We start from the raw sequence: 15,098 nt of genomic DNA, 5'->3' as shown, positions 1-15,098 counted from the left end.
CTGTGGAACAGAAGGAGACTGCGTCAGAGGTACCCAAGATCACCTTGTGCCATACGCGCCCATTTGGGCCACTTCTGGGCCCATTTGGGCCACTTTACAGAACTGACCCTTGGTCCAAGGGGTTGGCGCATCTGTTTGTTAAGCAGGAGGCTGGTAGTTCGAACCCACCCAGGGATGGCTGTGGATGGGATTTCCCCCGCATTGCAGGGGGTTGGACTAGATGACCCTTGGTGTCCCTTCCAACTATGATTCTACAATTCTATGAAATACCCATTCCACATTTGCCAGAAATCATTCTTATAGTGCAGAACTTTGGAACTCCCTGCCTGTTGACACCAGGCAGGCACCTTCGCTGTGCTCTTTTCGGCATCCGCTAAAAACATTTTTGGTTAAGAAAAAGCTTGGATGCTTAGAAAGCTGGTGCAGGGTTTTGTTTTTTAGCCTATGGTTACTTTTAATCCTTCAACAATCTTACAATGGCGTTGATTTTCCTTCGTGGTAACTTTGGTTCTTCTGGATAAGCTGCTTCGAGGCTTTTGCTTACAATCAAGTGGTGTATTAATTTCCCGAAATAAATAAACGACCGATAGAAGGAAGGAATAATGGAAGGAACAAGAAGGGAGATTGCGACTTGACATCAGAAGAACTTTCTGATAGGGAGAGCTGTTTGACAGGGGAAAGGTCTCCCCTTCCTTGGAGGATTTTAAGCAGAGGTTGGGTGGCCATTTGTCCTGGATGCCTTAGCTGAGATTCCTGCATCACAGGGGGTTGGACTGAATGACCTTTGGGGGTCCCTTCCAACTCCGTGATTCTACATTTCCAATTTGGCGGAAGGTACATGGTTTCGATTGCAAAAGGAGCACCATGGGTCCCAGGCTGGGCTTCCATTTCTTAGAAACATCACAGCATTTGGGTTGTATTTTCAGTTGAGAGGAAAGGTGAGAAAGAGGAGACAGGAGAGAGGGATATAAAATCATGGTGAAAGTGGACAGTTATGGCGGCGAAAGTGGACAGTTTTTCTCCCTCTCGGTGCCAGCCACTTAAACTAAGGTTTCCAGATTTTTTTCAATGAATCTGGGGACACTTTTCAACTTCAGAAGCATTGCTGTGGAGGCAGAGGATCGTGAATCTGTCCTGGCGGCCATCGGTGCTGCCTCCTGCGGCAGGGAGTTCTGCAGTTTAACAATGCTTGGCGTGAAGAAGGGCTCCCTTTTCTCAGCCTTAATCCTTCCAACATTCAGCCTCGTTACAACAGCTGTGCCTGCTGGAGTCTGATGGGAATAGTTGGGGAAGGCCGAGCGAGAGCTCCGTCTCCCCGTGGGAGAGGGGCAAGGGCGCCGCTGGAGAACCAGGCCTCTCACCTTTAGCAACTGGCTGGCTTTCTGAACATCCCAGCCGCTCGCCCTCAAGGCTTCGTGGCATTCCTCTGTCGTGGCACCGTGGACCCTGTCTTCCACCTGGGGAGGCAAACCACCAGAGTCAAAGGCAAAAGATTCCCAGGCCAACCTCCACCCCTGCAATCGGGTGCGAGCAAGATGTCAGGGAGGGAATCATAGACTTGTAGAGCTGGAGGGGACCCTGAGGATCATCTAGTCCAACCCCCTGCAACAGAGGAATATGGAGCTGTCCCATATGGGGATTGAACCTGCAACCTTGGCAATATCAGCACCACGCTCTAACCAACTGAGCTATCCAGTGGTCCAATAATTGCCCCACCCATTATTGGTTCCTGCAGGGGGTTGGGCTGGATGACCCTTGGGGGTCCCTCCCTGCTGCGATTCCGCAATACCATGCATAGACTTCTATTTTTCTTTCCTATGATCCGTGGGCCCCCCCACCTCCTCCTCCTCCTCCTTTAATTGAATTTATATACCGCCCTATACCCGGGGGCCTCAGGGCTGTTCGCAGAATAAAATCAAGATATAAAACCACAAAATACATAATGAAAATAAAAAAACAACCCAATCGCCCCCTCTCCCCACACAAAAAAACACATTTTAAAAGGGCACAGGATGTAAAACAGAACAATCATATTTATCTATTTATTGTCCCTCCCCCAGAAGTAAATGTGACCCTCAGCCTCAACCAAAAGCAGTTTCTGTGTTAGCTCATTTGGTTGAACACAATACTCTTAATCTCAGAGTCCTGTGTTCGAGTTCCGCGCTGGGCAAAAGATTCCTGGGCGTTGCAAGGGGTTGGACTGGATGACCCTCGGGGACCCTTCCAAACTAGGACTCCCTGCTGCGGTCTTTGGCATTGTTTTGTTTCCGCCGGTAAAATTCCGTGCCCTCACCTCCTTGATCTTCTTCTCAATTTCCCCCAGGGTTGGCCTCTGTCCGCCAGAAGGGGCTGGGGCCAGTGGCCCTTTGGGGGGCGGTGGTCTGGGTGGCCGTTGCTCCTTCTCCCTGGCCCCCGGAGGAGGGCCCTCGGGCTTGGGCAGGGCCCAGGAGGGCAGGGCCGGATTCGGCACGCGGGACAAAGGCTTCCGACCCCGTTGCTCCAGCTGCTGTGCCGGAGGAGGCAAAGGTGCCGGGAGATCGCTGAAACGGCGCTGATGGAGAGGGACGCCGGGAGGGTCCGGCTTGAAGGCCGGGATCCGAGGTTTGGTGCGCAGGACGCTGAAGTCCGAGAGAGACTCCAAACTCTTGGAGAGACCTGGAAGGAAGAACAGAAAAGAAGCAGGAGTGAGAGAAAGGTGGTGTTGCATATTTTTTTGGAGAGGATCGGGAAATAAGCCCAGAGCCAGGACTCCCGGGTTCTATCATTAAGTATAATAATAATTATTATTTATTTATACCCCGTCCATCTGGCTGGGTTTCCCCAGCCACTCTGGGCGGCTTACAACAGAAAAATGAAATAAAACAATTAAACATTAAAAGCCTCCCTAAACAGGGCTGCCTTCAGATGTCTTCTAAAAATCTGGTAGCTGTTTTTCTCTGTGACATCTGATGGGAGAGCGTTCCACAGGGCGGGCGCCACCACCGAGAAGGCCCTCTGCCTGGTTCCCAGCAACTTGGCTTCTCGCAACGAGGGAACCGCCAGAAGGCCCTCGGTGCTGGACCTAAGTGTCCGGGCAGAATGATGGAGGTGGAGACGCTCCTTCAGGTATACTGGACCGAGGCCATTTAGGGCTTTAAAGGTCAGCACCAACACTTTGAACTGTGCTTGGAAACGTACTGGGATCCAATGTAGATCTTTCAAGACCGGTGTTATGTGGTCTCGGCGGCCGCTCCCAATCCCCAGTCTAGCTGCCGCATTCTGGGTTAGTTGTAGTTTCCGCGTCACCTTCAAAGGTAGCCCCACGTAGAGCGCATTGCAGTAGTCCAAGCGGGAGATAACCAGAGCATGCACCACTCTGGCGAGACAGTCTGCAGGCAGGTAGGGTCTCAGCCTGCGTACCAGATGGAGCTGATAGACAGCTGCCCTGGACACAGAATTGGCCTGTGCCTCCATGGACAGCTGTATATCGTACTTTGTTTAATTCACGCTGAAATGGGAAGTGGATTTAATGAAGCTTGAACAAGGGATAGGATTGCCGTATTTCAATAAAGTGGAAAAGTTGTTGAGCTATTTTCGGATCCTGGATATGTCCAGGAAAACCAGCCCTGACATGGGAATATTCTGCTGGAACATTCCTAAAAAGATCCGTGTTTGACTATTGATTGTTCCCTACTCGATACCACCTTTGATAATGTCACAAAGGCGTTGAGTGGCAAAACTTGCAAGCGTGGTTGCTGGAATAGAAGCCAACGCCTAGGGGCCGCGGAGCATTCACTCCCCCCAATAAAAGATTTGACACACACACACACACACACACACACACACACACACACACACACACCAGATAATGGGCATTGCCATTCAAATGGTGCTCCAACAACTTCTCTCAGAGTGACTTAAGTTGTTAGAGCACCAATTAATTATCATCAATATCATCTAGGGTCACTAGGTTAGAGGCGGCTGAAACAGACACTCACGAGCCAACTGCAATAGCTGCTTGCCCCCAGCTCGATTCTGGGGGTTGGAGTTCACCGCCCGCGCTTTCGGTTTCTTCCTAGGGTAGAAAACAAACACCCTCTAATTACATATATTTAAAATAACGATAATAATAATAATTGCCTAGCTGTACTAATAGCTACTTCCCCCGGCCGGCCTTCCGGCGAACGCGAAATCCTTTTGCACACCCCCACCCACCCCCCAGCAACTTTTAAAACCTCATCTTCCTGTCGAAGAAGCTCAGAATATTTCCCTTTAAAAACAAAAACAAAAAACATTGTTGCCAGGAGGTTCTAAGTTATTTGTTTCAATTGCCATTTAATTGCTTCTTTTATTCCTTGCAAAGTGCGTCGCAATGCAGTCGGCGGCGGATCCAAGTTCGCTTTAGGGTCAGTCTCACCCGCGACCACCAGGGGGCAGTGCATGTAATGTTACAGGCTGCATGGTCTCTGCGCACAACTCTCTCTCGGGGGGGGGGGCGCTGTGGTCTAAACCACTGAGCCTCTTGGGCTTGCCGATCAGAAGGGTGGTGGTTCGAATCCCCACAACGGGGTGAGCGCTCATTGCTCGGTCCCAGCTCCTGCCAACCTATCAGTTCGAAAGCACGCTAGTGCAAGTAGATAAATAGGTACCACTGCGACAGGAAGGTAAACGGCGTTTCCGCGCGCTCTGGTTTCTGTCACGGTGTCCCGTTACACCAGTAGCGGTTGAGTCCTGCTGGCCACATGAACTGGAAAGCTGTCTGTGGACAAACACCGGCTCCCTCGGCCTGAAAGCGAGATGAGCGCCACAACCCCACAGTCAACGTTGACTGGCCCTCTAACCGTCCAGGGGTCCTTTACCTTTTTACCTGCATGCACACATGCGCGCTAGAGAAGACCGCTCCCCATTCCCACCCCCCTCCGCACAACGACGTACTCCTCTATCCGGTCCGGAGCGCCCCATCCACGCTCGGGGTCGATGTCCCCGTGGCCTAGGTGTACGAAGGAGCTTCGGATGGGGAGGCTGATTTGTGGTGTGCCAGCAGGGGGCGCTTCGTCCTCCGCCTTTGCTACAGACGACGGGAAGATGCCCACTCTCAGCGTCCGCCTGTTCTGGCCTCGCCACGTTGAGGAATCGGGGCTGGAAGAGAGAGAGGGTGTGGGTCAGAGAGATAGATTCCTCCCCTGCCTGATGTATCACCAACCGTCCACCGCACCCAGAACTTGGGACCGCTGTTCTTTTCCTTTACTGTTTTCCACAAGCCGGACTCGCGAACAACACAAGACATGCCTGCAGGATCAGGCCAATGGCCCATCGAGCCTAGCCTCCTGTTCTCACAGGGGCCAACCAGCTGCTCCAACGGGAAACCCACAAGCAGGATTCGAACACAAGAGCCACTCTCTCCTCCCGCAACTGGCATTCAGAAGGATGGAGCGAGATCATAGCTATTCTGTCTAGTGTCCACCGACAGCCCTCCTCCTCCTCCGTGAATTTGCCCTATCCTCTTTTAAAGCCACGCAGGTGGGTGGCCCTCACTGCCTCCTGTGGCAGGGAGTTCCATAGTCTGCGCTGTGTGCTTTTATCCTTCCTGAATCTTTGAATCACAGATTTGAAAGGTTGGAAGGGACCGCAAGAGTCACCTAGTCCAGCCCTCTGCAATTCTGGAATCTTTCTGCCTAACGTGGGGCTCAAACCCACGACCCTGAGATTAAGAGTCTCATGATCGACCAACTGCGTAACTCCAGCACCCCAACATTCAGGCTGATGTTTCTCTGCCCACTTTATCCAGGCTGTGTGTAATAATAATAATAATAAATAATAATAATAATAATAATAATAATGGTGTATTGTGTTTTTAATAATGGGTGGGGTAATAATAATAATAATAATAATAATAATAATAATAATAATAATAATAATAGTAATAATTTTATACCCTGCCCAATTTTATACCCTGCCTCTGGGTGGCTCCCAACAGAATATTAAAAACACGATTAAATATCAAACATTAGACGTCAAACATAATAGCCTCTCTTGATGGATGGAGCGAGAAAGAGAGAGAGAGAGAGAGAAAGAAAGAAAGAAAGAATGAAAAAAAGAAAGAAAGAAAGAAAAAAAGAAAGAAAGAAAGAAAGGGAGAGATGGGGAGAAGGGAGGGAGGGAGGGAGAAGCCAATAGCAATAAGGCTAGAGAACGAAGGGAAATAACTGCCAGAGGGAGGTACAGATTGAGGACTAGATACTTGAAAAATCAACAACACAACAGCCAACACGACACAAGGAGGGACCTGCCGTGGTCGCAGCAAGGAGTCTTTGGAAAAGGGCTTCCTCCGGCCCCTACTCCCCGCTTCCAAAGGGGACCCAGGCGTTCTGGACTCACCTGCCTTCGATCACCGTGATGCCATCGTTTGCCTCCAGGCGCAGCCAGCCGGGTTCGTTGAGATCCTGGGACGCCTTCACTTCCTTGGGACGGAGCTGCGTTGGAGGGAGAGAGAGGAGGGTGGAGACAAGCCCAGGCAGGTGAGCGTAGCAATGGGATTTGGGGTGGATATTCTTCCTTGCTAATCCAAGGAAGACATCATTTTCATAGAACTGTAGCATTGGAAGGGACCCTGAGGGTCATCTAGCCCAACCCCCCTGCTGCTACCCATTTTGGGACCCACTGTTCTAAAGCCTCATTTTTTATGGGAGAAATTCGCACCCAGGTCAGCCCGGTTTCCCTTCTCTCACCTCTTGCAGCAGGCTGACAATCTCCCGGAAACGGGGTCTCTCCTCAGGGCTGTGGGCCCAGCATTTCATCGCCAGGGCGTGGATTTCTCGCGGGCAGTCGTCCGGGCGCTCCAGCCGCCTGCCTTCTCTGTCAATCTTTAGCATGATCTGGTCGGGGAGGAAAGGATGGAAAATGACAGCATTTAGGTCGCCATTTATCTACATGCACGGTCTCAAGAGTCTTGCGACGCCACGAAGCCTGCAGATTTGTTGCGGCGGCGGCGGTCGTGAACCACAGCCCACATCATCGAATGTGGCAGAGGTTATCTTGCAGCCGTGAGTGTCTCTCTTATGCCTGTCAAAATAAGAACTGGCGTGCTGGCTTAGAGGAGGGGCAGACCCAAACATCTGGCGGGCACCGGGTTGGAAAAAGGCTGTGGTGGTTCATCGTGCGGGCGACTAAAAACCTCGGACATTAGATTCCCGTTAAGAAAATCTGGGAGCCACTCAGAATACTTGAACCCTCCTGTGTTGCAGGGGGTTGGGCTAGATGACATTGTGGTGTCCCTTTTAACTCATGGTGGCGGCGAAAGATCCATAGACAGATGTCTCATGCCAAGGAGGAGTTAGGTGTCGTCGTTAGGGTGCAGCAATTGAAAGATTTGCAGGACGCGGTGGATTCAAGAGCGGAACAAATGGCCGAACGATCGTGTGATTCAGCAGATCCCTAAATTGCAGGGATTAAGGGTGCAATCTGCCTATGGTCCTATAATAGTCAGGATTTACTCCCCACCCCAACGGAGGGCAGGACAGCTTCACGCCTCTCAGGTTTGCAACCTCAGCACACAATTGCTACCACCTTTACAAAGTTTCTCCTCTTAGAATCACAGAATCGTAGTGCTGGTAAGGTTCCCAAAGACCATTTAGTCTAACCCCCTGCAATGCTGTCAAAATCTGTGACATAGATTGCTGGACACAGACCTGGAAGAGACCCAGGTTCGAGTCCAGGCTCGGCCATAAAGCTGTCTGGCTGCGACCTCGGCCCAGTCCCTCCCTCTCTCGGGCCATCCCACCTCGCAGGGTTGTTGTACCGATTAAACAAGGAGGGGGAGAACTGTGTGGACGAGCTCCTTAGAGGAGAAAAGGTGGGATCTAGAACTGCAATAAAGAAATAAAACGTACGTGCAAATTTTGTTCCATTTCTGTGGCCAGTTTATATTCCTCCTCCTCCTCCTGTCCTTTCTTTTTTTCAGGGCGATGGAAAGAAATAATCAAACCCCGCCCTGCAAATTAGGCCATGGCACTTATCCTTACATTGCATATGTCGTGTGTGACGGGGTGTGTGGTTAAAGAAACTGGGTCTTCCCCGAGGCTTCACTGCAAAAGTTCACAGATTGAAACTTGAATCACAAGAGGGCATCTGGGGTCACAATACTCTCCTGACCCCGATTGTCTGCACAAGCCTGGGAGTCACTGGCGAAAAATGAGGTTAAGGAGGGACACAGTTTCTGGAGGGTTAGAGGAAGCCGGTTCTTCCCCAACTTGGTGCCCTCCCTACGTTTTGGACTACAACTCCCAAAGGCCCCCCCAGTCGGCTGGGATGAAGACCTCCGCTTAAAAGGCTTGCTGGAAAAAGGAAGGCCACCAAAAAGACTACAGCACCCATCATCCATTGGCCGAGCTTGCAGTGGATGATGGGACTCGTAGTCCAAAACATCCGGAAAGCATGAGGTGGTTGTTATTTATTAAATTTGTATGCTGCCCTGAATCCGTCGATCTCGGGGCGGTTCACGGCGTAAAATTACAATATAAGACACACAAAATATATAGTGAAAACTAAAAAAGAAAAAAGAAAATAAACCGATAATCTCCAGGACTGCAGCAGCTATGGAAAAGCCAAATTAAAAGCTAGGGAACATTAGTAAAAGAACTGAAAGTGAAACTGATGATATTGTAACGCTGTCATACAAATCTGTGAGGCGAGCGCATTTGGAATAGCGTGTACGGTTCTGGTCGCCTCACCTCAAAAAGGATATTGAAAAGTTGGGAAAGCTTCATAAAAGAACAACTGAAACCATAAAAGGGATGGAGACAGAAAGGTTGCAGCATTTGGAGATTTTCAGCGTAGAGAAAAGGTGAATAAAAGCGACATGATAGAGGTTTATAACATTTTGGAGAAGGTGGGAAGAGGAATGTTTTTCTCTCTTTCTTGCAACACTAATACTCATGGACATTCAAGAAGCTGAATGCTGGAAGATTCAGGAAGGAGAAAATAAAGTTAAACCATGGAACTCCCTCCCACATGATGCAGGGACGGATTAGACAAACTCACACTCTGCCTCCACAGTTGGATTCAGTAATGCTTCTGGATAGCAGCTGCTGGGAGCCACAGGAGGGAGAGGGATCTTGCGTTCGAATCCTGCTTGCGGGTTTCCCATCATAGGCACTGGTTGTCCTCTGTGAGGACAGGAGGCTGGACCAGATGGGCCAATGGCCTGATCCTGCAGAACCATTATTCTGTGCTTATGCCCACAAGAAGCTGCCGGCCATGTGGTTTGTGTCCAGAGATTCTTACAACACAATTCAAAGGGTTGGTGCTGACCTTGAAAGCCCAAAACTGCCTCGGTCCTGTATACCTGAAGGAGCATCTCCACCCCCATCGTTCTGCCAGGACACTGAGGTCCAGCTCCAAGGGCCTTCTGGTGGTTCCCTCGTTGCAAGAAGTGAACTTACAGGGAACCAGGCAGAGGGCCTTCTCGGTGGTGGCACCCGCCCTGTGGAACGCCCTCCTGTCAGATGTCAAGGAAATAAACAACTATCTGACTTTTAGGAGGCATCTGAAGGCAGCCCTGTTTAGGGAAGCTTTTAATGTCTGATGTTTTATCATGTTTTTAATATATTCTGTTGGAAGCCGCCCAGAGTGGCTGGGGAAAACCAGCCAGATGGGCGGGGTATAAATAATAATTATTCATTATTGTTGTTGTTGTTGTTGTTGTTGTTGTTGTTGTTGTTGTTATTTTCTTCCTTCCCAAGGAGCTTGGGGAAAAAGATTTACCAGCAAATAGATATGCCACAGAAAAGCAAAACAAATCAAAATATTCTGAAAACAATTACAGTTAAAAAACTTCTAAAAACAGTACAGTGGTACTTCAGTTTACGAACTTAATCCGTTCCGGCAGTCCGTTTTTAAACCAAAACCATTATTATTATTATTATTATTATTATTATTATTATTATTATTAATTACCTGCCGTCCGGAGTATCCCATCCAAGGCTCTTCGCAGTAGGAGAACATTTCCCAGAGGGTGACCCCGAACATCCACACGTCGGAGGCACTGGTGAAGACTCCCATGCGCAAGCTCTCAGGGGCGCACCTGCGAAGGAGGGGAGGGAGAGCCAATCAGAAGAACCCAGGCAGTGCGGTGCAGTGGTTAGAGCACAGGACTGGGGCCTGGGTTCCAATTGCATTCATGAAAACATTCCATTCAAATTTCCATTTTTGAAAGGAAGAACTGTTGTGCGAATGGGGCTCAGATCCCCCCACCCCAGGGCGGGGGATATTTATATTTATTTATTTTTGCAGGGCTGGGTGGGTTCAAAACCTCCTACCAGGCGAAAGGGATGCGGCGGTGCGCAGACATGATGTAGCGATCGCTCTTGCTGGACAGCGGCCTCATGAGCCCGAAGTCGCCGATCTTGACCGTCTCCTCGGAGGCCAGGAGGATGTTGCGAGCGGCCAGGTCGCGGTGGACGAAGAGCTTGGACTCGAGGTAGGACATTCCTTGGGCGACTTGCAGGGCATAGCTCCAGAGCTGGTGGAGAGGGAAGGGGGGCCGGAGGCGGTCGTAGAGGGCGCCCAGGGGGGCAAGCTCCGTCACCTGCGGGGAGGCAGAGCTGGGTTAAAAAGAGCCCATTGCGTTGGAAGGGGCACCCCAGTGGCCATCTAGCCCAACCTCCTGCGATGCGGGAACTGTGGGATGTGATACGTAAGTGGCAGTCAAGTACAACATTCCTTGTTTTCCTAGAGTGGACATGCGGGGGAATGTTTGGTCCAGCCAGTCGAAAACTCAAGTTTCCTTCTGGCTTGGACATACTTCCTTTGCATGTGACTAGAAGGGGGCGTGACCTTACCTGTCCAGGTAACAAAAGGACAAGGCATGCTGCCACACTCTTTCTTTGACTTCCTCTGTCGTTGGAGCAGATTTTTAGCTAGAAATGCTCTGTTGGCTTTCAGAGGACACTGAGATCATGCCCATATGGGATAGATCCACATGTATATAAAGGTAAAGGGACCCCTGACCATTAGGTCCAGTCGTGACCGACTCTGGGGTTGTGCGCTCATCTTGCATTACTGGCCGAGGGAGCCGGCGTATAGCTTCCAGGTCATGTGGCCAGCATGACAAAGCCGCTTCTGGCAAACCAGAGCAGCACATGGAAACGCCGTTTACCTTCCCGCTGTAGCGGTTCCTATTTATCTACTTGCATTTTGACGTGCTTTCGAACTGCTAGGTTGGCAGGAGCTGGGACCAAGCAACGGGAGCTCACCCCGTCACAGGGATTCGAACCGCCGACCTTCTGATCAGCAAGCCCTAGGCTCAGTGGTTTAGCCCACAGTGCCACCTGGGTCCCCTCCACATGTATAAGTCTGCCTTCAGGGCTCCCACTGTGAACTGATGTGAGTAAACTTCTTTTATATACTTTAAACAAGATTGTGGCATGTTTATTCTTTTAAGAGGGATATAAGGGAACTTACCAGGAACCAAATAGGGAGAGGCTTACACAAGCCTGCAACCAGCTATTCGCTGTGCGTTTAAAAGGGGAACGTAAAACTCTGCTAAGTGAAAGAACTTGCTAGCGCAAGTTAGGAAGGGTATTAATAAACAATATATCCTCTCCTGCCTCCCTGAACATTCCCACAGGAAACACAGCTAGAGAATTCCTGATAGGTGGCCACCCAAACCTCTGCTAAAAACCTTCAAGGAAGGATGGTCCTCCCTCCATATGAACCTACCTGGACCCTGAGATCATCTTCTGAGGCCCTCCTTCGTGTGCCTCCTCCTCAAGAGGTCCAGAAGGTGACAACATGAGAACAGGGCCTTTTCTGTGGTGGCTCCCCATCTGAGGGATGCTGTCCCCAGGGAAGTTCGCCTGGCGCCTTCATTATAAACCTTTAGGCTCCCAGCGAAAATGTTCCTTTTTAACCAGGCCTTGGGTTGATCTGATTTACATCCTATGCCCTTTTAAAATGTGGTTTTTGTGGAGGGAGGGGGTGTTATTGAGTTACTGTTTTTATTTTTAGTTTGCATTTTGTGGTTTTATATCTTGGTTTCATTCTGCAAACCACCCTGAGACACTCGGGTAGAGGGCAGTATATAAATTCAAGACCAAATAAAAGTACAGTCGCGCCTTGGTTGTCAAACGCCCTGGAACTCGGATGTTTTGGCTCCCGAATGCCGCAGACCCGGAAGTGAGTGTTCCGGTTTGTGAACTATTTTTGGAGTCCAACGGGGCTTCTGATTGGCTGCAGGAGCTTCCTGCAGCCAATCAGAAGCCGCAATTTGGTTCTCGAATGGACTTCCAGAACGGATTCCGTTCAACTTCCAAGGTACAACTGTAATAATAATAATAATAATAATAATAATAATAATAATAATAATAATGGTCAGTTCCAACTGCCAAACAGCCCTTACCACCAGGAATCTCTTCCCAATGTTTTGTCAGAATCTCCTTTCCAACGGAAAGAAGTTTTCTTAAGGGAGTACAAAAGTTTTCAGAGGTTGAAATGGAAGGAGCGCCCATCCTTAAACTACAGTTCCCATGAGTCTTTGGGGGGAAATCATACACTAGAAATGTGTATGACACAGAAATTGCGTCCCAAAAGTTAACCAGCAGGAATATTATTATTATTATTACTAGTGTAATTCAGCCCGTTCAATAAACGGGCGCTAGAACATCCCGGGGTTGCACTTCTCCGATCCCCGGGACCTGTCCTTGCTGTCGGCGGCAGGGGGACAGGAACGAAGGAGGAGAAAGGGCTGCTTTCTCCTCCTTCCTTCCTCTCCCCCAGCCGCCGACAAGAAGGAGACATCCCGGGGTTCGGAGAAGTGCTTGCGCAGTGCTTCTCTGAACCCCAGGACCTACGCTGGGGAGGAGAGGCTCCTTCCCCGCCCTGGCCTGGCCTGGCTGGAGGCGGCACCCTGCATTGGCAAGGTGGGAAGCCCCGTTTCTCCGCGGGACACAAACGCCTACCTCGCCGTCGCTGCTTCACGGCCTCCCGCCGCCGCCCCGCCGCTCCTCTCACGGGCCAGGGAGGGTTGTGAGGATGAGGCGGAGGAGGATCAAGATGGCGGCATCGGGTTCCGGGGCCGCGGCTGCGGGAGCTGGACCGGGCTCCTCAAAGGCGCCCTTCCTCCCCCATTCACCTCCACCGGCCTCCACCCTCGCTTCCCCGACGTGCCCTGCTGTGAGGCGGTGTCCGGCCGCGAGCAACGGTTGGAGGAGGCGGGGGGAGAGCGCGCGTGTGTGCAGTCTGTTCGTCCAGTCCCTGTGTCCATGGGGCACATGCGCAGTAGCGCGGACACAGGGACACAGGGACTGGACGCAGAGACACTTGTACTTTATTATATAGGATTATTATTATTATTACCCCACCCATCTGGCTGGGTTTCCCCAGCCACTCTGAGCGGCTTCCAGGAAAATATTTAAATACAATAATTCATCAAAAGCTTCCCTAAACAGGCCTGATAAGTCCCTTTTCTTATCCATCCCCCCCAGCACCAAAAAGTCATTCTGGACTCTATTAGCCCCCGCCCCCATTTAAAAAAGCCCCACCTTCCAAGATAACCCAAGAGTGTCCGGGCGTCACCCTACGTGTTCTGTGTGCCCAGAAAGAGGACCCAGGAGTCCTGCGACCTTTGCGGGGTAAGGGGGGTCTCTATGAAGTCTCTCCGATCTTTACCATCTTGAGGGGCTGAGTTAGGACCACCCCATGGAGGCGGAGGAGGTTGGGGTGGTTCAGGCAGCACATGGCGTTGACCTCGTTGAGGAAGTCGATCAGGGCGCCTGGGTCGCAGGAGACGTCGGAGCGCAGGGATTTGACAGCGACGGGTTTCTGGGGAAGGGGGAAAAGGGGATGAGACCAAAGAATTGTCCAGCCCGCCTAGAAGCCAGTAGAGTTCTGGTCGCCTCGCCTGAAAGAGGATTTTTTTTAAAAAATTGTAAACCGCCCTGGTGATCGTCAGATGAAAGGTGGTACAGTGGTACCTTGGTTCTCAAACGCTTTGGTTCTCAAACTCCGTAAACCCAGAAGTAAGTGTTCTGGTTTTTGAACATTTTTCGGAAGCCGAACGTCCGATGCGGCTGTTGGCTATTGTTTCCAGGGCGCCTGCACCAATTAGATGCTGCGCCTTGGTTTTCGAACGTTTCAGAAGTCGAACAGACTTCTGGATTGAAGTTTGGGGCTTTTGTTTTTGCTATTTATTTTGCTTTTTTGTTTTTGAGCCTTTTTTTTGGTTCATTTGTGGGGGGGTTTGTGACTGTGTGGAACCCAGTTCAGCTGCTGATTATTCGATTGCATGACTGTGGAAATGGATAAAAGCCCCCCATCCAAACAATGACTATCATCAGTGCAGGTAAGGGGGGAAAATTAAATTTTTATCATCTACAGTAATGTCTTATTTATTTTTATCATCTACAGTAATATCTTATTTAGTACAGTAAATTGATTATTACGTTTAAAATTCACATTAAATTGCTGTTTTTAAGGGGTTGTTTTTAAAAGTCTGGAACAGATTAATCCGTTTTGCGTTACTTTCTATGGGAAAGCACGCCTTGGTTTCGGAACGCTTTGGTTTTAGAATGGACTTCTGGAACCAAGGTACCACCGTATAGGAATTTCATAAAATCATAGAGTTGGAAGAGACCACAAGGGCCATCCAGTCCAACCCCCTGCTAAGCAGGAAACACCACCAAAGCATTCTTGACATATGGCTGTCAAGCCTCTGCTTAAAGACCTCCAAAGAAGGAGACTCCACCACACTCCTTGGCAGCAAATTCCACTGCCGAACAGCTCTTACTGTCAGGAAGTTCTTCCTAATGTTTAGGTGGAATCTTCTTTCTTGTAGTTTGAATCCATTGCTCCGTGTCCGCTTCTCTGGAGCAGCAGAAAACAACCTTTCACCCTCCTCTATATGACATCCTTTTTAATTTAATAAATATAACAACAGCAACAACACTCTAGAGTTTGGAAAGGGTTTGGGAAAGGGCAACCAAAAAGAGACATAGTATAAATTTATCGCATTATGCATGGCAAGAGGATAGGGGAAAGTTTTCCTCCCTCTCTCGTAACCCTAGGACACCCAATGAAAAGATTCAGGGTGGATAAAAGGAAGTCTTTCTTTGCACATAGTTAGA

At 49.9% G+C, this 15,098-nt stretch overlaps 1 protein-coding gene across 2 annotated transcripts in view; it reads right to left on the bottom strand.

The window, feature by feature from the left end:
- Nucleotides 1-15,098, bottom strand: part of TNK1 (tyrosine kinase non receptor 1) — a 36,222-nt gene that overhangs the window by 6,900 nt on the left and 14,224 nt on the right. For both annotated transcript variants that reach the window (XM_060281925.2, XM_060281926.2), the window contains exons 5-13: nucleotides 13,645-13,797; nucleotides 10,296-10,564; nucleotides 9,934-10,060; nucleotides 6,708-6,854; nucleotides 6,358-6,452; nucleotides 4,915-5,118; nucleotides 3,978-4,054; nucleotides 2,294-2,655; nucleotides 1,362-1,457 (exon numbers count right to left, since the gene is read on the bottom strand). In XM_060281925.2, coding sequence (XP_060137908.2) covers nucleotides 1,362-1,457; nucleotides 2,294-2,655; nucleotides 3,978-4,054; nucleotides 4,915-5,118; nucleotides 6,358-6,452; nucleotides 6,708-6,854; nucleotides 9,934-10,060; nucleotides 10,296-10,564; nucleotides 13,645-13,797 — 1,530 coding nt within the window. The remainder of the gene's footprint in view (nucleotides 1-1,361; nucleotides 1,458-2,293; nucleotides 2,656-3,977; nucleotides 4,055-4,914; nucleotides 5,119-6,357; nucleotides 6,453-6,707; nucleotides 6,855-9,933; nucleotides 10,061-10,295; nucleotides 10,565-13,644; nucleotides 13,798-15,098) is intronic.

The sequence above is a fragment of the Zootoca vivipara genome, chromosome 12 (genome assembly GCF_965207765.1).
Source record: "Zootoca vivipara chromosome 12, rZooViv2.hap1.1, whole genome shotgun sequence".
Taxonomy (NCBI): Eukaryota; Metazoa; Chordata; class Lepidosauria; order Squamata; family Lacertidae; genus Zootoca; species Zootoca vivipara.
This window is presented reverse-complemented; position numbering and strand designations above follow the sequence as displayed.